Source organism: Poecilia formosa, unplaced genomic scaffold (assembly GCF_000485575.1).
Source record: "Poecilia formosa unplaced genomic scaffold, Poecilia_formosa-5.1.2 Scaffold60, whole genome shotgun sequence".
Classification (NCBI taxonomy): domain Eukaryota; kingdom Metazoa; phylum Chordata; class Actinopteri; order Cyprinodontiformes; family Poeciliidae; genus Poecilia; species Poecilia formosa.
This window is the reverse complement of record NW_006799999.1, coordinates 919,443-942,859: the sequence shown is the minus strand read 5'-3', so window position 1 is coordinate 942,859 and position 23,417 is coordinate 919,443. Positions and strand designations below refer to the sequence as shown.

Sequence of the window (23,417 nt, the reverse complement as noted above, 5' to 3'; positions counted from 1 at the left end):
TGAAACCTTTGTGTGAGGGACTATCTTTTAAAGGGGAAAACGTCAAGCGGGAAAAAAAAAAATTTTAAAAAAAAAAAAAAAAAAAAAAAAAAAGGATTGGTCATAAACCGTTAAGGCAGTAAATAATTGATAATAGGGCCATGCTGTGTTGTTACTACACACCAGGTCCTTTTGACTAATTACAGTGAATTGCAGGATGCTGTTTACAAATTCCACAGCAGATTTTTGCTAATATATTGGTTATTGAATACTGTAGTGAATGTTGTTCAGACAAATAACGGAGAATTCGGTAAAATAAACTCTGATTGTGACAGGCTGCAGCAGCAGAAGAAATATGAAAGCTAAGATTCTATAGGAAAAATGTGTTTCCTTTGAGAATGTGCATATTTCTGAGGTTTTTCAGCAAAATTAACAGTGATATAAAATAGTCCTTTACTCAGGTGTTGAAAAGCTTCTGAGACTTACATCTTATCTTTTAGTATTTTAATTTATTTAACTGAAATGTTTCTTCTCACTGGAAGTAATGTTCACGTTTTGAATTCTGTGCTGAATCTGTGGAGGAGGCAAACAAGGTGACATGGTGATGGCAGGGACCTAGAGCTCACAATTAAAGACAAATCGTAAATCACTTATTCTTGTGTTTGGCATTTTATTAAGATGTGAACAAATACACACTTTATTTTTTCAAAAGTGATACCTCTTTCAGCGCTATATCACATTTTGAGAGGCAGCCATCTTGTTTCGAACCAGAAACAAGACTCTTGGAACATTTTTTAAATCAAAAGCTCAAAGGAGTTTCTTCTCTTTTCGCTTCTGCCTCCACGGCCAATCAGTGAACAGAAGTAAGTTTACATGACAGTAAAGTACAGACTCATCTCCTGCAGGCCCCACTCCAGAGTAGGGACTGTAACAGCAAAACGCTCGCTAAGCAGGCCGGGTAGGACGGAGCCAGGTAGAGCAGAGGCCGTGGAAAAGGATCATCAAGGTGTCTCTCTGCTTCAGCACATCTGGCTCCGATATTGGCTCATTAGCAGAGCTCTGTAGAGCTCAACTACGTGCTAGTGAGGCATTTAATGCAAGTATGTAGGAGAAGGGAAACATCTGAAAGTTGTTGGAATGATACCAGCAGTTTAATTTATTACACTTAAATCAACCATCTATGGTTTCAATGAAAACTGTTTATTTTTGCTGTTTCATCCGTCTGGGGCAAAAAAGTAAATATCTTTTTAGAAAATACAGTTTATCACTATAAACATAAGTCAGCTTTGCAGTGGATACTGACAACACTTTAGCAATTGCCTGAGGTAGCTGTCACATTGTTTTCACAGGGCTAAGTGGGTCACAACTGCACAATTTACTGGCATATAGTGGCTGCCAAGACAGCCTAGGGTGTTGCAACTACTGAACTATCAGGAGAAGCCACCACTGTCAGCAAAAGAGTGCGAACAGGGGGAGCGTAGATTTGGGACGTATACAGGAGACATCATGAGACGGCTGCTCCTAAGCCGCCGTCTCATTGGTAATCTCTCCTGACAGACTTCAGCATTGTTTAACTTGGTATGATTGAGTGTGAAAGCGAGTGAAAAGATAAATAAAAAGCAGATAAAAGAGACGAAGATAAGAAGAAAAATTACACCCGAGGAGCAAATAAAGAAGATATTACAGACTGTCCTACATATCAGCTACTAATGAGTGTTTGAGCTGCAAGACCCTGAGCAACTACATCTCCACAGGGGTACAACATGAATTTCACCCCAGCCAGCCGAGACTGCTGTTAAGTCTGCAGAAATGCAGTAAGAAACAGGGAGGGCACTGTAATTGTAATCACGCAGTGTGGCTCAATTTAGCTGCTGCCTTAATTACAAGAGTCAGGCAGGGATGAAAGAGGGGGTTGGGAGAGTTTTAGAAAAGACTAGGTGCAAGCTAAATTATCTGTGAAACTAACAAATGAAGGCAATTAGCCAGCTAGCTCCCAGTCTGGCTGCACAGTCGAAATGAGAAACCAGGCCAAAAGACTATCTGGAACAAGCAAATGGTTTCTTTAACTTTTCATAAATGTGTTCGGTTCACAATGCGCTACTTTCAGGTGATGCTTAGAGTACTCATTAGAGAACAAGCATCCTAAAAAGCCATTTGCTGAAACGTTGCGGCGTTCATCGCCGTTTTTTACACGTGAACGTCTGTGTGTACATCAAATTCTGACCGATTCCTGCTAAAAGTAACGGTGTATGTGTTGTAGCGTTTAAGGAAAAGTGTGAGTTTGACTCATCAGGGAGCAACTGAAGGACAATTATAACAAAGGGAGGGGGGGGGATTGAAGAGTAAACAAAGTGGACAAGAAAGGAGGGAAGATGATGAAAAATGAAGTGAACAGACATTTGGACACACAAGGAAGGGTGCATAATCTCAGATGAGAGAGGAGATTATGAGCTCCCACTTCTCCCAATTTCCAAAAGGACTCTGGGGACCTGATAGTGTGACGTAAGGCTTTCCTCTCTCATTAGTTTCCTTCAGTTTACAGTTTTGTATACTGTTTAAAAAGTGAACTGCTCTAAAATTAGCACAAACGCATTCACAAGAGCGCAAAACTGCAGCTCCTCACCTCGGCAGTGGTCGTCCGTCTCCTCGTGGCCGATGCTACAGATGCAGCGACCCAATGGGACAAGCCAGTCTCCGTCGGCGCCACAGTAAAGTTTGGGTGTGTCCCTTTCCTCTGCGTTCTCCACGCAGGTCCCTCTCACTTCCACTAGGGAAGACGAGTCCATGTGTGGCACGGTGTCAGGAAATGCTGCCAGGTTTCTTAAAGTCGATGGGCAGCGTTTGTAGAACACCTTAAGCAAAACGGCACAAATTGAATTTTTGAGAGGGATTTGACAATCATTGGAGAATTCGATGAAAGTCACTTATGCAAATACGTGTCACACTGTCCAGTTCAACAGACCTTGACAGAGACAAGGGCAATACAAGCCCCTACGTCTTGAAATGCTAAGTAGAAGCCCTTCTTTGTCACGGGCCCCACCTCCCTGACCTCTGTGTTGAGACGAAGTACACGATCTCCAAGATCTGTCTGTGTGAAGCTTTCGTCTGCTGCAATAGTGTCCACCTTAAACCCAACAACACATACTTTGTGCTTAGTTTTCAGATGCGACAGCGGTGTACCTTAGAAACATAACATTGTTGATCAGCTAACCTTGGCATAGTCAGTAGGGCGAAACCGCGTTCCTCCAGGAAGCGGTTCATCCGTCTGCAGATAAAAGAGGTTGAAGGTTTCCTTGCACGTGCCAGACACCCAGGGGATGGAGTTACAGTCTCTTAGCGTGAAACGCAGCTCCACATATACCTGAGTAGAAACGCAGCAGAAACAGAAAAAAGTAATAAATTTTTGGGAGCATATTTTTCATCATTTTAGTTTGGGTAAACATGTCTGCTTTGACTCAAGAACAGACTTGGATTCTGTAACTGTACTGTTTAATTGGCTGCATTTAGAATGCTGGCATAGACTGTGCAATAATTAACTGTGCACAAACATCTCGGGAGACATTTATTTAATTTTACAAATGTGCAAAAACAAATAGGAAGCACTCGAAAGTCGAAAATTATATCCTTGCTCCTACTTATTTGGATGCAGCACTCTTTCAAAAGCAACGTTTTCTTATTCTAAAATTTGCCCATCATTTTCATTGTATGAGATGTCAAACAGTAAATTCCCTCCAGGGATTAAGACATGTCCTCAGTCTAAGCTGTGACAAGCAAAACCCTGCGCTGGGATAACTTGATTCCAAAATGGATTTCACGATTAAATGTCTAGTGTAGCAATGTGGTCCAGACCCGCTGAGCAGCTTGCCGCTGGATCCATCCGGACCGCAACCAGTTGTTCTGGTTTGGCTCCATCACATGGCAAACCTGAAAGGTGTGAATGGGTCTGTTCTGTTCATCCATTTCTGTGATGGCATCCCACTGCAGACAAGCATCAGACAAAACAGATAAATATAAGCGGCTAATGCAATGTTCAACTTCTTAAACTTTTAGCATAACTTTTAAAAAAATATATATATATAAAGAAAATCATGACAGTTGAGAGAGCATGAATCAGTTTTGCTAAAGTTTTCAATTAAACATCAAACATCCCCACGCATTTGTTTTCTCCTCTTTAACAGTGTAACAATGAGAGCTCGAAAAGCCCTGAAACATCGGCAAGACTCATCCATTAGTATCACAGCAGCTGAAATTGTGCCACTTGTACAGAACGTTACTGCTCAAGAACATAGAATCGAACAGAATATGCTTTATTGATCCCCAAGGGGAAATTGCTTATTTGTTGAAAGCCATGCCATCTTAGGTGATAAATACAAAGTTTACATTAGCTTTTTGTACACAAGACCTTTGAGCAATTGTGTGTAACTTAGACTCTTTATTATTTGTATTTACTTTAACGGCCTACAGAGTAAAATCTACACTGCAACATTTTTCTCAGGGTTCCCCTTTTTTTCTCTAAATTTCAGTGATCAAGCATTCAGCCAATCAAGGATGTAGAAGGAGAGAAAAGTATTAAAAATACAGTAAGCCATAAAAGATGCATTCAGAGTACTTCAGGTAAAATTTAAAACATGACTGACTAATATCAGTTGATCATAGCCCCAAAATAAATTAGAAGACAATATTTAAAGCTGAGCACGGAGACTCTGAGAACCAAACAGGAAATTAAACATCTGAGGTAGAGTGTTCTCAATTATGAATTATTGAATAACACTTTAACCTTGACTGGAGTGCGCCAAAAGCAATTAATCTTATATTAATTAAGCTATGTAAATTATCGCTATGTGACACCCCCAGGCCAAATGATTAATCAATCACACTCATTTTCTCTTTCACTTGGTCCTCTGGTCATCTAACAATGCTGTTCCTGTCCCTTAATAATGTTTAGTAAACTTGTTAGACTGTAATTATGTGCAGTTCTTTGTGGTGTTGGCTTAAAAATGAGAGCAATGTATGTTTGCTTTTGCAGAGTGTGTGCATGCTTCACAATATCTTCTGCATGGATATACCCCTTATATACAATTCATTAATTCAAACCATTAAAAATGCATTAAATGTGTTTAACTCAACTTTTTCTTCCCCTCACTAAACAATCTGATGCCAACAGGGATTGTAAGCTGTTTTAGAAGGAATCTGGTCTTTATGTCAATTCGCAATTTCATACTTTTGCAGTTTTGTCATTTTGCTCTGTAAAATGGTTTGTTTACATTTTCTAAAAACATACATGTTCTTAGGGACAAAGGTGGAACTATACAATGCAAAATATGGAGACAAATTGACTTGGACCTGTTATGGTTGCATTTATTTTCAGCAGTGTCTCAAACGAAACTTAATGAGAAACAAAAGTTTTTTCAGAAATTCAAAATCTAAAACTGTCATATTTTATATTGGCAGTTTAAAATACAAAAGGTCTTAATAAGGTTTAGGAAATAATCAAAATGTACAATATACAAACAATACAGAAACAGTTTGTATTAACTAACTGGAGCATTCTTTGTCATCTTCTGTGTTACCACTGTTGTATGAAAATAAAGTCACCAGAAGGTCAGAAATACCAAACTTTTTTTCATCAAGTTTCTTTGGGAAGTGGAGTGACAGTAACCAAAAGGGAAATGCATGAAACTCAGGTTAAAACTGAGCAATTTGTCCTGATTACAAATAATTGAAACTGTTAGAGAGATGATTAGATTACAAGCATTGAAAGTGTCGGTGTGATGTTTGCAGTGTTACTTTAGCTTCCAATTTGTTCACAAGCAGGAACTCAGCTAATATAACAAAAACAGTTTGATGATGACTGATTGAAGCCTGACATTTTATCAGTCTGTAACAATTTGTACCAATCCATCCAGTCATAGATTTTTCATTATTTCAACTTTACTCTGTCTACTTTCATATTTCATATTTAAAAAACATTATTGTTTTTTTTTTTGCAATACCAGGATGCAGTTACTGAATAAAATTAGATTTCATATAGAAATAATAAAACCGAATCGTGCCTCATAGCACAGCTCCCACGTTTTATGTGAGCAGAGCCTATTCTCTCATTTCAGTGTCCTCCTTTGGAGAACTTGAAAAGAAAACTGAGGATCTAAAAAGAATTGTTTTGCATATGATCAGCATTAAGTAATTAGAGTTCCATGGTGCATACAAACAAGCAAAAATGGTGATTTTGTCACTGCATTTGCCCCAGCCTTTGAAAATGTACCCCTGGGATGAAACATGGTTCAGAGCAGATAAAACAAATGCGGTGAGTGTCAAAGATGAGCTGCAGCTCAGACTCTAAGAAGCAATCAGATCTGCGCTTACTAATCGCTTTGACTATTAGTAACAAGCTCAGCAGACAGCAACACAGATTTTAAGTGCGAGAGGAGAACAAATTCATGTGCAGAAGCTCGTAATAATGTTGGAATAAGATGGTTCGATACAATATTTTGAGATTTTCATTCTTATGGATTTCTTTGCATTAGTAATGTGATGAATCACCGAAACTTAACTTCTGACAAAACACAAAACTACCATTAAGATGCTTTCTGTACCCTTGCTTGTGTTGTCTTGTGCTTGTTCATTTGAAATATTTTCAAGGCCATACTAGATTTATTCATGCTTGCAGCACAGCAATTAATTTTATTGTTTGCATTCATTTTTTGAAGGAGGGTGGAAAATAATACAACAGTTAGTCAAAGCACATAAGCGTCAGAGAATTAAAAAAAAAAACAACTTAAGGGTTCAAAAAGTTGAAATAGGGAAAGCTGTTTTGTTATGCAGTTCAGTTTCTATCATAACTTTGCATTGTTCAGAGTTTCTTTTAGTTTTTTCAATTTCTGTATAAGATGAACAACCTTGAGACAAAAGTCCTTGGGAACACAGCTTATCGGGCTTTTTTCAAACACTTGATTATTTGCCTATCTGTCATACCTATACAACAAATTACAGATTGCGTTATGTCGTGACCATGCCAAGGGATGTTTTTGAAAAGCTTATGCATTTCTCAGTCTTGCTCGTTGAACTCACAAACCTAGATTTGTTCATGTATAACACTTGTTTGCTTCTGTTGGACTGGCAGAAAAAAAGACAACAACTAAACCAACCAGACGAGGATCAAACAGGGCAGGACAAACAGCACACTGTGTAAATCCTAATGTCATGACCAGGACTCCAGAAAGGGCACTTAACATCCTAGGTAACACACACGCTTTGCCTTCTATCACCTCCTGAATAACTTTTCTTCAGATTCCCTCCTTGACTTCTTGATGTGCAAAGCCACATCATTGTGCAAAGATGTTCAGACATTCCTATAAATACTTTTTTTTTTCTTTTATCATGTTTCCCAGAAGCATAAGGTCTATATTCTCAGTTCCTGATGGGTGCCTTTGACAGCCACTGAATTTATTCTGTCTAAAGTTATTAAAGTTCTGATGCAAACTTTGTCTCACAGATTCCTGAGGACACTGCGAAGAACCACATCAGACATGAGGGAGACCCATGTGTTCAGTGACGCTATGCAACAAAATGACTCTAGGTTTACAGTCAGGATTTAAGTGGAGGCTGTTGATAAAGTTGTGTTCTTAGTCACAGATGATCAGACGTTTTTGTTTGTCTCTTGTCAGTCAGAGAAACCAGAATTTAAAAACCACGAGCAAACAATGTATCTAGCAAGAATTAAGTCCTTAAGTTGTGTCTGGATTCATGTTTTTTGTGTGTTCCCGTATAAATACTCAGTGGCACAAACTCCTTATCTACCACCGCAGATCTGTCTGCACGTCACTGCAGCAGAGCGCTAAAATGTTGGTCCAAAGTCATCATCACCCATTCTCAGATTAACGGTATTGTGGAATATTTTAATCTGCTGTTGTTGCTCTTTAACACAACATCATCAAAGACAACATCAACAAGAAGGGGGAAAAAAAAAGAAACGGGAAAAGTAATAAAAAATGCAACATTTTGGGCGACATTCCTGTAAGGGTTTAAATATTTCATATTAAGACAATTGGATGTTGTGACACACACACACACACACACACACACACACACACACACACACACACACACACACACACACGCACACACCATCCAACCAATAATGCGGACATGCTGCGTTGCTTGAGCAACAAAGGTGGGGGCTCTCATCCCGTTGCAGAGGTTTGAGGTTTTGATTAAAACAAAGCAATTTGTCTTCGTCAAACTAAAGGGAAGAAAGAGAGCAGTTGTTATGGAAATATCATTAAATCTCTGTAGTTTTGATGAATTATTGATTTGATATGAATCTGGGTGGCATCGTGGTGTGCTTTTCTTCAATCACTTAATGCTCTTGTTGGTCCCCACTGCAATAAAGTCTGTTTATAGAGAAACAAGTAGATTCGTCCATAGAGGTGTTTCACTTTTAAAAGCGCCACAAAACATGTTTGTGTTTATTGGTCTTGCTTAATTGATTTATTCAACTTTTAATAAAAGATTAAAAGCGCCAACATTTACCCCAAAACTCTCATACACACACATTACTTTGTGTTAAGAATATACAGATTGTCATAAAAAAATAAAAATAAAAAATCATTGCTGTTGCTATGGTTTCTCAGTCCCAGGTGAAATATTTGTAAGAATGAACTTCACAGTTTTTTTTTTTCTTTCCCTTTAGGCTTATTATAATACGATGCAATCAAATTAGTTTAATCTCTGGATATTTTACTAGCTGTTTCAGTTACGCTTGTACAACATATTAACATTGTCATAGTTTCTATAAAAGCAAACATACACGTGAGAATATTTACAGGATGTGTTTGCTTTGCTTTTTAAGCCTGATTTAACATTTTTACTTATATCTAAAGCAACATTTTATCTTTATAGTTCACAACAAAGAGAGTTGTTTGCTAGATTTGCTGTACCTAAAAGAAGCGCTTAGCTTTATCTCACATGATTTCAGACATTTTTTGTGTTCTCTTAGTCGTTTATGTTGGATTTATTTTCTGCTTCCTTGTAGCAAAGAGATGCTCTGTTCAAATACAGAGTATGTTTGTGAGTTATGTCCCATATGCCAGCATGTCGCCCTGCAGAGGTCATGTAGTTTGTCCAGTGTCTACTCCACATCTTTTCCATCTGACCACATTAGATTAGCACCACCCCGATCAGAAAACTGTTGGGAATAGGTAAATATAGAAAATGCGTGGGTGGTTTTATACTGTCTTATGTGTTCTAATCTAAAGCTTAAGGTATTACTATTATTATTTTTTTACCTGCACATGCTTAATGCTTCTGTATTTCAGGTGTTTTAAGGAGGAAAAATAGGCTATTTTCTTGAGGGCATTTAATTGTTTTAGTGCTACAAAAATGACCACATAACAAATTCAACTAAGTTTATCAGCCACCTCAAAGAAAAAGTGTTCTGTTTTCGGAAGAGTTTGTAAAGACAAAAACATAGTTCCAAATTTTCTGTCATCTCAAACTAAAACTGGATTTTTATCTTATCAAGTCTGTCTCCAAAGAGCCTCACCACACAGAAAAATATTAACATAGAATAAAGTTAACTTGTGGTGGTTAATCCTTCAGGCAAATCTGTCAACGATTATTGTTATTGACCCTTTGCACATGATGTCAATCTTCAGAAAGCGGCCCACTTCACCACGAGGGAAGTCAAAACAACCTACAAGTGCATTCACTCCGGTAAAGCTTGTTGGTGGCCTAATACTGCTTTTATTAACTTTACTTCACTGTGGAAATTATAATAGGGTGCTGTGCATTCAGCTACACAATTGGACAATGGTGCAATTGTGCACTATATAAAAAAAACTTATAATTTTATCATAAATCTTTTGGTGGGGAAATAATATGATTGTTAGCAGCCATCAATCACAAGGACTTGCAACCCTCAGTGCACATTTGCAAGAAAAACTTTTCACGAGGTAAGATGATTAACTCTACCTCATCATCATGTAGCCTACAATGTACAAGAAAAAGTAAAAGTTTGGAGCTTTGTATACGTTTATGTCTGTTCTGGTATGAGGGGAAAACAGCATTTTATGACATAGTGGTATAAATTATATGGCGTGAATTCAGGTAAAGTTGGCAATTTGATCAAATCGACAAACATGCTATGTTTTATGCTAGGTACGTCCAATTTTTGTAAATATTGCTTTTATGAGTGTGCTACTTACACAGACCATTTAATCAGCAGGATGCAGTTTCATGTGAAAAAGTGCAGAGTGAGCCAAAATACATTATTGCTGTTGAAAAAATATGTATGGTGAGGTGCTCTATGTTTTAACTTTTCACATTTTGTATCTGTAATTGCATAAGAAACTATAGCATTCTGTATTAGCGGAGGTTAGTGACAGCTGGAAGTCCTTTCTCTGTTCTGGTTTGGTGTCACTTTTTGAAGTTGCACTGCAGAATGTCGGCTTGTGCCTTTAGTTTCACACATTAACATTTTGAATGTTTTCACGTATAAAACCACACTCTACTTGTGCAGACCAAACACAGGAATATATATATTTTTTGGGGAGGGGGTGGAATGAAAGCATGTAAAATAACACCCCTAATTAGTGCTGCAGGAGTTCTAGATCATGGGGCAAAAACATCGTGTGCGCTCGTATCTTTTGGAAAATCGAGCTTTGTTTAAATGAGTTTTAAATAAAACTGCATTCACCTGACTAATTAGCACACTCTCAACAACCAACACCTGGCTATAATTAAGATTTCTATGACATCTACTTACTTTTGTTCCTCTGCCTAACACATTTTCAAGCACATGCTGTTTACACAAAAACAAAATATCCTTTAACCAACAATTTTTTTTTATGCCACCGCCCTCTACTTTGGGGGGAAGCGGAAACAAAGTGCAGTTCTCTGAGGAAACAACAACCAGCTAGTGGTGCAGATACAAGATGACAGCCGGGTCAAAATCAAAACCCAAGAAGCAGAAAACTTCACAAAGCACATCAACTCCGTGGACAGTAGCATCAACTTCAAAAGAGAGGATGACAGGGGAGCAGGCTGCCTTTTTTGTGCTGCGCTCAGCACATTGCGGACATTCAGGTAAACACCGAAGTTTATAGAAATACTCACACACACACACACACACACACAAGCCATCACCTGCTCTTATACTCCCACTGTCCCCTAAAAATATGAAAGGCTCGGTGGGGAGACATGAAAACCCCAAAGCCCAAGGCAGTGCATGTCCCAACTAAGGCACAAGAGGAAAAAAAGGAGCACACCGATTTTAATAAAGCACTTAATATCTGCGGACACCCCGCTTGGGACTTCTTCAAGTCAGGCAAGAAATAACACAACACCGCTGCATTTATAACATGGAATCTGCGACACTCCTGAACTGAAAGCTCGTGTGCGACTGCTGCTCTCTCTGCTCGCGGTTCACAAAGAAATTCAAAAGCCCCACATCCATCCCAGATTCTGAGTCTGCCTTTCCCTCGGGGGAAATTAGTGCTGTTACTCTTCACTCCCTGCTGTCCTGTGCTTCGTGTTCACTTATGCTGAAAAGGTCAGGGCCCAGATACCAAACGCCAGCATGGTATGTAGTCTATTTAACAAAGATAAGCTATGTTTCCATTTTAAAAGAACAGCCTTAAAGTCACCCTTTAGCACCAGTGTTAGCGGGGATAAAGATAGTTGTTGTTGTTGTTGTTGTTGTTGTTGTTGTTGTTGTTGTACCATAAAGTAGGTGACACACTAATTCATGGTGCATCTACTGTCACGAAGAAGGAGAAGAAATCCATACATTATGCAGAACAAAGTGGACAGCAAAGAAAAGAAACTGCAAAATGGCATAAAGCAAGGAAAAGCTCCATTGTGTCAGGATTTAGAGGACAGCATTTAGAATTTGCGATGTATATCAAAGTGTTCCCGTTATCAAGGTATCACACAAGAAGCATCTCATAACAATCCATCTCAAGATGAAATGTGTTACAGATTTATTTCTGATGTTTAAATCTTTCAGTGAGAACTGCTATAACCAGGCGAACTGGAAAAATGTTTTCCACTCAGCCGCAGAGGTCTCAGTACCCGCAAGACTCCACTGTTGAAGAAAAACCATGCTGAAGTTTATGTTAAACGTTTGTGACAAAACCTTTGGACAAGCCTGTAAAATACAGGAAAAATATAGTCTGGGTCATGAGACCAGAATTTAGCCTTTTCGATCTCAGTGTACGCACCATGTTTAGAGGAGGAAAGGCACCATCACAACGTGTCAGTGATAATGTGGCACACATTTTCTCTGACGTACAACAACAGCTACGTTTAGCGATAAGAACATAGTGCCTTTTGGCATGTGGAAATGAGAAATTTGAGACCCTAATAGAAGAATGAATAGAGAAATGTAGATTCCTAATATAAAGGTGACAGCGATATTGTACCTAGAACACCATTCAAGACGTCCAGATAATTTATAGTAGAAAATACTTTTTTTTTTTTTTTAATAACGGCTTTAAAACATTTCATCTGAGGAACATTATCTCATGTTTTGCTCTTGCACATAACTACTGATAAACTTGAACATCTGGCTTGAATCAAGCTTCACTAGACAGAGATTAAATAAATGTTGGCATGTTCAGTACTAATCTTGCTTGCTGTATTTATCTTTATATTTTTAAAGATTTTGTCTTGTTCAATCCCAAAAAAAAAGATAGATAGAAAAACTCTAGGAGGTAATTTCACTCACCCCATTAACTGGAAACGTCTTCCAATCCAGTTCTCCCAGTACTGTTGTGGTGTCCAGTAAAACCACTGTAGATAGAAAAGAGGTGAGGGGGAGAAATGCAATGCAAAATGGAGGAGACGTGTTGGTGGAGCAGAAGAACAACAGTGGGCAAAGTAAAGGAGAATGGAGTAAGTGCAGGAGAGATTGTACAGTGAATTTAAGAAAGAGGAGAAATGGAGGTGACAAAAGAGGAAGAGAGCACACGGTAGTTATCAAGCTGTCAATGAGAAGCTTACATAAGCTGCAAAGCTCTTAACAGATGCAACCACCTATGAAATAACAGCTTTCAAGGAAGTCCAGGACAACTCTAACACAGATCCATCCTCTTTCTGGCTGAAGCTTAGAAAATTAGTACTTTCCTTTTCAGAGGTCAAGCACTGTTTTTTTTTTTCTTTCTTTCTTTTTTTTTGCAGCATTTTATCCAAAACAAACAATAGAGAAATAATGGGGAAAGACACAAGCATTAGAGAGACAATAAAAAGTCAAATCAAGAAAATACAGAGGTTTCCACTGTGAAAAATGGAAGCAATTGGAAATAATATGAAAATAAAGACGACCCTTTTACAGCCTGTTCTGGTAGTGAAGAGAAGTGATGAGTTTATGTCTAAAATCTGCTCAGGTTGACATTCTGGGATTATATGCTTGTATTAAGCCAGTCCTCACCTCAGCAGGAAGAGCTGTGCGTTTAAAAACTAGAGCTCCAGCGTGTTGACGAGTGGCAGCTTTCACACAGTGAACAGAAGTTTGTTTCTGTCACAGAGCGATATTTAACAGCTGGCATCTGTAACAAGTAAAGTACCTCTAGTCCAATCTTTTTTTTTTTCACAAGGTGGGAAAAAGAAAGTTTGTTTTCTTGCTACATTACACACTAACAAAAGACATAAACACATGTGAGCAAGTCACAATTTCTGTCAGTATTTGGCATAATCTGTCCTAGTCAACAAAGTAGTTTCTTCTTGGAAGATGATGTGTTTCTGTGTTATGTTTTTTTATCATGTAGTGCCACTGAGAGTTTGAGTCAAAGTGTTACTGGATTAAGAGATGGATTAACAAACTTACAATCACAAGCTAATCAAACAAACATCTATTTTTAGTAAACGAAGGTACCCTGAAATAAAAAAGCTAACTGTAAATGCTGCAAAGCTTTGAATGTCTTACAAAGAAGACACAGTTTTAACCAACTAGAGTTATTGTCAAATATAGAACCTTCCATAAACCTGCCAGATCTTCACATGAATCTTACAACACATGCAAAACCTCTTTCTAATTACAACGTAAACACCAAGCTGTGGCTTAACTCTAATTTACAACAGATAGAAGAGATGCAAAGACTCTGGTACAACAGAACAAAGAAAAAAATATTAATTAAACATTAATAGATGATAAACTATAAATCAATAGTTCATTTATATGCCATAATGAAGGTACTAGGCAAAGACTGTAAACAGTTTAGATTAGAACATGTAAAAATAAATAAAACTCATGTCAAAGTTTGACTGTAGATTGTTTGAAGAGATGGAAGAGGCAGAAAAGCGTGTCAAACTTGAGAATGAACAAAAAGCAGCATCTTCCTACAACATAATCCAATTACACTAGTGATTCTGATAAGAGGAAAACAAAAGAGATGACAAAAATGTTACACTTAAAGATTAAAAAAGGCTTATATCTGACAACTTTTTTTATTGATTTCGTTGATAACCCACAGCAGGACGATTAGGTGTAGTGTGCTGTGATAATAATTTAAAAAAAGGGAGATTGGCTTTTTTTTTAGCATCTAACAAATCTGTGTAACAGTATTACCCGCCAGTTGGGAAAATTAATCCATTAAATGACACCTGTGGGCGCGTCTTTACCTGCTGCGAGTGCATATTAAAGCCCCACAGCTACAGGCTTACCTTGTATCTTGCTTTTATTCAATGCGCCGCGATCACAAACACGAACATCAGTCGGTGCTCTGGGGTGGCATCATTAACCACCGTACAGTCATGCCAATAATTCATGCCTCTCAAAGCTAATCTGACATGCTGATCATTTCAAAAAGGCACAAACGACAGAGTCTGATCTCAGTATTAGTGCCTGCTGGTGTTTTTCGCATGAGCATGCTCACTAGCGTCTGTTCTCCTGAATCCAAAATGGCAAGGCGTACATACAAACATAACGCCTGTAGCTGTCTGCACTCCGGTCACGGCTCAGGCATGGGGAGAACCATTATCGGGCCCATGCTATAAGCCCCCTGAGCCAATTTGATGTGATGAATGTGCAATTTCCTTTGTCTCTCCACAGCCAGTTAATTACAATCTCTATCAATAAAGTATGTCCCACTTCAGTGGATAGACCAAAGAGTCACATCTTCAGATGACCCGTCGCTCCGGTCTGCACCACAGACTTTTGGCGAACCCAGATTCCTTAATGGGGGCCGGGCCGTTTTAAGAGCCACCTAGATAACCAGAGAAGATAAACGCAGTGAGAGACTAAATTAACCACTTTAGTATTTACAGAGACTTCACTTAGCCTGAATTCCCTGCTGGTAATTAAGGAGTGAATAATAATAAGATTTCCTTCCCTGTGTTGAAAGGAGGGCAAAAAGAGAGACAGGGGAGGGAGAGACAGACAGCAAGACACAATCATATTGATTTCTTGACCAAATTAGAACAATCTTTCATAATCAGGAGCAATGTCCCATGACATGCTTGACAGTGCAACATTTTCCCACTTGTTCTCTTTGCACATCCTTTTCCTACTCAAATATATACCAATGTGCTTGCACAGCAATGCAGTCAGAAAATAATTTAATACAGAAAACATCTAAGGAGCCAAGAAACAATGAAGCAAGCCTGAAGAGGTTTATGTAATGCACAGACTTTTTCAAGTGCCCACAGACACACAGACAAATGGAGCAGCTACTGTTTTCAAGAGTCACTTTAGTTTCGTCTAAGTATTTTATCTGGGTGAATAAGTTTCTGCTGCTGTCTCTTCAGAGTTTTACTGAGTGTTTTGGAAGCAGCGGTATAGCAAACACTGGGATGTCCAGCGTGAGATTGTAGGTTAAATCCAAAACATTTTCTGATTCACTGGATATTTAATTTTGGTGGTAGTTTGTCAATGGCCACATATTTTTACATCGCCTTTACCTGCCCGTAAATTATCACCCAGTGTCTGTTATTGCTATTAAGTCACAAAGTGACTTTAGGCATTCATATAAGCGGACTGATTCTGATTGGCTTCACGTTTATTCTCCCTAATTTTTTGCAGCTGGTAATGAACAGAACATGACCATAAAACATTTTGTGTCTGACCACATTACTTTCAAAATTAACGCCGTCTTTCCTCATGTTGTTTTCCAGTGGACTTATTTAAAGTATATGTTGTTGTATCCTCATAAAGAATCTACCTCATGCAGGTGAGATCCACCTAAGGAACAGAGCCAGAAAAGTTAGCAAAATTTGTTTAATCCCTTATAGATGATTGTCTTGTGTTTGTATTTAAACCAACAAGGTGGTATGTATATACCAATAATGATTCTTGATGTATATTCTACACATACACGTACGCAAAACTTTGCCATCATTTAGTGCACACAATTATTACATCACCAATTGATTCATTTGCATACTAAATTTTTATATTTGTGTTTTGCTGGTGCTGTATTCAATTATGTGTCAACATAATTTAGGATGTGATCAACAAAAAAAAAACAACACACAATTAGTTTTTGTAATAAGTATAAGTAAAGTCTGGTAGTACGTGGTTAAATTATGAAATATCACATGTGCATTCAAAATGAGCTAAGCTGAGTTTATAAGAAAAAGCTTTTTTTAACAGGAAGTGATAAATTATAGAAATTCCTTTAACACATTGCTTTACACAATTAAAACAAAAACAACAGGCAACCACAGCATGTCATGCATTTGATATTTTTAAACAACTTTTTTTAAGTAAAACAGGTTAAAATAATTTGATCTGTGTTTTGTTTGCTGTTCTGCAGCAGTGTGACTCTGCTGGAAGCAGTCAGTCAAAAAGTACATGATAATGAGTTTGGAGTGCATGTTTTAACCTCAGCAGTCTCCAGATATGTAACCACATTTAGTTTTTTCTTATAACTTTAGTAAATACTCTTTGCTTTCTAAGCTTAAGCACAGTTTTTAAGGGCAGACTTTAGACACCAACTGAAAGAGCAAAAAGGCAAAAACAGCGAGGGGAACCTAAAAAGTCACAAGTCAAGACAAAGGTAATGTTTTGAAAATATCCACCTTTTTTAAACAAAAAAATTGAGGTTCATTATGTCTATTAAATGTGCAAGGTGTGCCTGGAAGACATGTTAAAATGGAAGCCTCTTCATTTCAAAATCCCCTCATTTTATTTTCTGACTGATTAACACAAAGCTTATTAAAAGAAAACACTTTCCACCAAATCAGCGATGAAGAACATATCTGCAGTGTTTACAGCGTCACACCTCCAACCACAAGCTGTAAGGTGAGACTTTATACACATTGATGGTTTTATTTTTGAGGTGTTAAAACTAACTGAAGCGTAGTGGCTGAACACCGAGCCACAGGCCGAGCCTGAAGGAAAAGTTTGCATGTGAAGTGGGTCACACTATTAAGAGACAACCTAAGGACCAGGAGACTTTTTGACTTATGCATCAGGTCTTCATGTTGGATTTAAGTGGACAGGCAACATCATCTAGTCAACTAACCTGTGCACCGGGACTTGCAGAAGTATTCACATTCCTGCACAGCGTCACATATTGGCATGTTGGAACGGAGATCTCCAACATGTGTCACTGGAATTTGATTTAGACCTCAATTTTAAAGCAAAATAAAAAATTAAAATGTGATTTTAAAATGCCATTTTACTCTGAAACCGCTTAATAAAATCCAGCATAACCAAATGCTGTCAGAAGTCACCTAAACGATGAATATAATCCACCTGTGTCTAACTTAATTGCACTCTATTGTTGGAGAACATGGGTAAACATATGGCATCATCAAGCCCAAAGAGCACACCAAGCACACACACAGGTCAGAAATGAAGCTGTGACTTAAACAATTTAAGTTTAAAGCAGTTTTAGATGTTCAAGCAATTTGCAAATCTTTGATTATCTCACCAATCCATTTTCAGGTCTATAACTTAAAAATGGAAAGAATATGACATATTTGTAAACCTACATATGCATGATTGTCCACCCAAACCGACAGATTGGGACATCAAGAGACCAGTGGTAACTGGTTGAGCTGCACAGATCTAAAGCTCAGGTGGGAGAATCTGATGGCAGGACAACTATCAGTCATGCAGTTCATAAATATGACCTTTACAGAAGAGAGTCAGGAAGTGAGCCAACGTTGAGCGGGAAGCCATGACAACGGCCATGTGGGGGAACACATCAAATGTGGGAAAATGGGAACTTGTCAGATTAAAGTTGCTTCTCCATTGTCAAATCTCACTCTAACCAGCTAATGTCTGGTTTGGTCCCAGTTGTGACCATCTCCGTCTGTTCCTCACTACTGAGGACGTGTAATGTGGGCGGGTCGTCGTGATCACGCAGGAGTTTTGATCTATTCGTTGATGATCTTAGCAGCAACACTCCACAAACTAAACATTCTCAATTTGCCCAAAAGAAGTTCAGTGATGGCTCAAACATAATGAAAACAATTCAGATTAGCTGATTATTTTTTCTGTAGATATAAATATATCCATACCGTGGCACTTTATTTTTTTCCAACATGCCAACCTTTGATTATGTCAAAAGACGTAAACCAATATTCATAAATGAGCTTTATTTCAAAGAAAATTCCAAAGAATAGTCACACCAAACTAATATTATGTAGTTCCTGAGTTTCGCACTGGTAGGCGCAAAATTATAAATCTGACAAAAAGTTGGCCGGAGCTGCACAGTTCCTCGTTTCTTCATTGCGCGCCTGTTGTTAACAGAGAGGTGCTGCTTGCAGGGCCTTGAAATCACAGTCATTCTGCTGCAAAAGTTGACGCATTTGTTCCTGGCGCTGCTTAAGATTAAACTCATAATTACGCTCCTCCACACTGAGCAGCTCTCTGACGGCAGATGGCATGTCCGCCAATGCAATGCAGTGGCTGAAATGTTGTTTGGAGTTTGCAGGGACATAAATCAAGGGTCAGTCATCAAATGGAGTTTACTGTCAATCAAGAGCACGCTTCGTTCCAGCATGTCTTAGCCCTGAGGTTAGTAATGAATCCGGTCGGGATGGACTAGAACAGAACCAGAACGGTGAAAGCTGCTTGAGTAGAAAAGTTGCACAAGACTTCACGCCAAATACCATGGAGGAAAAGAAACACTAAGCATCAGCTCTATTCAGGCAGCGAAGCATGGTAGTGGCAGCATCATGCCATCACTTTCCAGCAGAGACAACGAAGATGGTCTGTGATGTAATCTTGGAAGAGAAAATATATGTGAGTGTTTAAGTTGATGAAAGACAGTAAGATATGAACCTTTAACATAAAGTCAGAGCAACGATTGAAGGCTTTAGATAACAACATGAGATAAAATAAGACAGTCAAAGTCTAGACCTATATGAACTCTTCATCCAGTTTGACTGAAACTGTGCTATAAAAGACAAAGACTTGTGTTCGTTAAAATGCTAACCTGGCAGAGACAAACCCCAAAAGAACTGAACCTATAAGGAAAAGGTGATTCTACAAAGGGTTAACGTAAGAGTGGACCAATCATAGACTGCACTATTTCCAGCTCTTTGTTGGTCTTTCACGCACAGTCTCGATAAAATAAAGTGAAGTGTTCTGATAAAATGTGAAAAATTTAAAAGTTGTGAATTTCAAGACATCTGGTCCCTCGGGAGCCTTTCAGAGTCATCACAGATGCCTATTTTCTGCTTCCTAAACCCAAACGATCAGAAATAGGGAAAATCTATGAATAAACTGAAAAAGAAGATGCTAATTATCATCACGTAAAAATGAATTAGAGATGGCTGCAGCGTTGTTCTACAAATGTAAAAGAGAATGACTGAAAGGGCTTAGCACATGAAAGGCTGAGCGTCTTAGCTGAAATACGCTGTAAGTCGTTTGTTGTTCTCAAAATAAAAATGCATCAAATCTTGTGTTGTGGCTTTGCAGCCATTTTTTTTAAATCTTACACCGAAATGTGTGGAGTGCTGTGGAAAGGAAATGAACTTTAGGTCAACATTTATGAATAATGATGAGGTCTGCCAGTGTTTAAGGCCAGAGCCTTGGGCTTTTAGACAACGTCGTTTAAACACAAAGACACTCAGAACCATTCCCGCTGACAAAATGCTTTTTAGGAGTCCATTTGCAGTACAATGCAAAAACACGGCGATAAGCCCTTAGACCAGATAGGTGACTTGAGCAGACCAGTACGTAAATGCTTAATGGATCTGTTGCATAACTAAAAAAAAAAAAAAACAGCTTTTCTGTGCTTCAGCGTTACGGAGACTTGATTAATGAAAACACAAACTTTTTAACCAGAATGTGCTGCGATAGATCACACTTTTTAAAACCAATATTTCAAAAGTGCAGAAGCAAAGGGATGTGTGACCTATTTATACTAGTTTGACAAAATAATAAGATAAACTCCAGAAATGAGTGTGTTTTTAAATATCCCATCATGACCTTGAAGTATATGCTACTATTATTACAAAGACAGTTTCAGGTTCAACATTTATTCATACACGGTAAAACCACCTAAAACGTTCCTGACCTCAAAAATCTAAACCACCTATAAATAACCGGTTACATAAAAACAAATGATTTTCCTCCCTCAACTCCTCAAATCACAAGGAGGAAATCACATTCATTACAAAGCTAAGTGGCACGTATTGACTCCTTCTCACTTCATTTTAAACATCTCACGTTGTCATTTTTTTTTTCTTCTTCAAGTTTCCCCTGAGTGTACCCGCTCTTCTTCCAACCTGTCACCGGCAGACAGGCGTCCTGGTGGGAAAACACACACACACACACACGCGCGCACACACACACAAGAACAAGAAGAAAGAAAAAAAAACAGAGTAAAAGAGACTTTGACATATGGCTGTAGCGAGAAGGCTCATGTCGTCTTGGAAAATGTGTGTCCTAAACATTAGGCATTCAAAGGAAGAATGTTAAACTCACCCTCGCAAATGTGCAAAGTGGAAGATGAACAGATTACATTAAGGCAACTTTTTTTTTTTTTTGCCCGTGTGACGCTGCGGCTGAGGAGAGATAACATTATTATGTCCTGTGTTTCTCATGCATATGCAGCTGCACAAGCTATATCCAGTAGACGGCAGGGGAGGCGAGTGAGAGATTGCTCAAGTGAATTTTGTCAAAAGTAGGCAAACATAATGAAGTTAAAAAAAATAAAAAAAGAGTCACATGGTGTCTCTCCATGTATGAGCAATCCTCTCCAGACTGGGAGAAACCTCTGATATTTTTTATACTCTGTATGAACTCATCAGGAGGAAGACAGATGCACCTCCAAGGCACCAGCTGACAGAGTTTGCCAGAGGCTTACATCTACTGTAGCATTCAGTGGCCCCTATTGCAGTGTGGATGTTTACTGCTCTCAGACTGTGGAGGTGAAGGAGAACGTCTGATTTGATTCTCCTGATAATGTATCAGTGCTTTTTACATTATTCTGGTCTGTTTTGTGTTCTGAGACTGTAATTGATTTTTTGTTTGTTTGTTTGTTTGTTTGTTAATTTCCGGGAAATACTACAAAAAAATTTTTAAATAAAAATACCATAAAATAAAATTGAGGTACACCGAAATTAGACAAACGTTGCATTTAATAATAACAAAGCACGTGTTTCATCGCGGTGCAGATATTTGCATTTCTGCGGCACTCCATGCTTTGTTGCAAGACAGAGTCCCGATTCGTGGTCGAGCTGAATCAACAAACTGTCGTCTACTTCTGTTTTGACGTGTAAGTTCAAAAGTCTTTAATTACTTTAAATGGCTACATCTGCTTCACAGCCTCGCTCTGGGTGCGCTGTCGTTGCGCGGCACCACTCACCTTGGTTGGAGGCTCCCGGGTCCGTCAGGACACTTTTAAGCAGGAGGAGAAACACGCAGTATTTCCCAGCGGAGCGCATCGTTGAGTCAGACACAAGCGCGCTTTGAACTACACCGTCGCTCAATCTCAGCGAATAGATCCACGAAATGAAAAGTTGATGGGGGGTTTCATAAAGACCGGGGTGAAAAATAGCTCTCCAATATCCAGAGTCGGGAAGTCACGGCTGAATCCACAGGACTTGTCTTCTTCTTCTTCTTCTTCTTCTGTCGGGCATCCCGGATTCCCCTGACAGGATGCAGACAGACAGACCGATGATTTAAACGACAACCCCCCTCCCCCCCAAAAAAAAACAATAAGTGCAAAAATTCTTGCTTGAGTTGCAGTAAGTTATAAAAACAGTCATTTAAACCTAAAAAAAAAAAAGACACTCTAGAGTTGATGTCAACAAAGGCTATGAAGAGTCACTTTACTAATTTCGTTTTTTTTATTATAATTATTATGTATTATTATTATTTCAAAATATGTTATAAAGTGGAAGACATGAGGGGGGAAAAAATCCGGACTTTCCGTCTCACTTTCGGCCAGTGCATCCCTCGCTGTGGCTCTCTGTATCAATTCCTGCATCTCTCTCTCTCTCTCTCTCTCTCTCTCTCTCTTCCCAGGATGGGAGAAATGCTCCTGCGCAGCCTAACAACTCGTTTGCCCCCCCCCACCAACTCCCCCCCTCTTCCTCCACTCCCCACTCCACAGCCAGAGATTCTGGAGCCAAGTCCAGACGTGCAAAAATAATTTGTCCTTAGCGATATTTCTCACTGTTCGTCGCTGAAAACGCGTTGTTTCCATCAGACGGAAAGTCTGCGGGGTTATTGATTTGAGCAGGGCACAGCGGCTGCAGAGATGGAGGAGGGAGGGTGGGGGGGAAATATGAAGCCGTTATTACACTGACATATCAAGCCTGTGCACTGGGTTTTACCTGCATTGAATTATGTTGTAGGAATAGTAATGCGTCTGGGGCACTTTCTATTTGTGGTGGCGGAAGAGGAGGAAGGGAGGCAGATGGGTTGCAACTAATTCGATGGTGGATTCAGGGTGCAAAACAGAGCAGTGGGGAAACGAACTCCATTTTTGAGTTTTGTTCAAGGATTAGTCGAAACAAAGACCAGTTTTTGTTTTTCTTTTTCTTTTTTTTTTGTTTGTTTGTTTGTTTTTTAATCTTCTCTTCACCCCGTCCAGGCTGATTACCCCGAAAGCTGTCACAATACCGGAGGTGGCTCTTTATAAAAGTCAACTGAGATCCCCAGTCAGGGAGGAGATGCAGTGACCTTTTGGACTCCAAAGTAAGAGCTCAGCTGATAAGGTGCTGGGGGTCACATTAGTCACTCTCCGTCTGTTTGGCTGAGAGGGGGGTGAAATTGCTGGTTGCTCTGAAGTTGGGAAAAGCTCAATCATAAAGAAACCAGGGGAGAAAACAAACATAGCATGTACTTGGCAAGGTTTTTCTTGGCTTCTTGTTGAAGTCAAGCTGCTGTATTGTTATCTTGGTGAGAAGTTTATTTAAAGAAAAAAAAAACAGAAATGTTGAATCTCAGTGGGATTCCTGGTTAAATAAAGGTCAAAGACATAAAAAGAGAAATTAAATGGATTTCTTGGTTTTGTGTCAGGCTTTGCATTGACCTT

The 23,417-nt window shown here is 38.8% G+C and overlaps 1 protein-coding gene across 1 annotated transcript in view; it reads right to left on the bottom strand.

Annotated features, from left to right (window-relative positions):
- The window catches only part of LOC103139358 (ephrin type-A receptor 6-like), a 52,582-nt gene extending 30,231 nt beyond the window's left edge, over window positions 1-22,351 (bottom strand). The window contains exons 1-6 of the mRNA XM_007553922.2: window positions 21,741-22,351; window positions 12,704-12,768; window positions 3,829-3,957; window positions 3,191-3,340; window positions 2,942-3,103; window positions 2,603-2,831 (exon numbers count right to left, since the gene is read on the bottom strand). Of these exons, the coding sequence (XP_007553984.1) occupies window positions 2,603-2,831; window positions 2,942-3,103; window positions 3,191-3,340; window positions 3,829-3,957; window positions 12,704-12,768; window positions 21,741-21,819 (814 nt within the window). The 5' untranslated portion in view covers window positions 21,820-22,351. The remainder of the gene's footprint in view (window positions 1-2,602; window positions 2,832-2,941; window positions 3,104-3,190; window positions 3,341-3,828; window positions 3,958-12,703; window positions 12,769-21,740) is intronic.
- Between the last annotated feature and the right edge of the window lie 1,066 nt (window positions 22,352-23,417).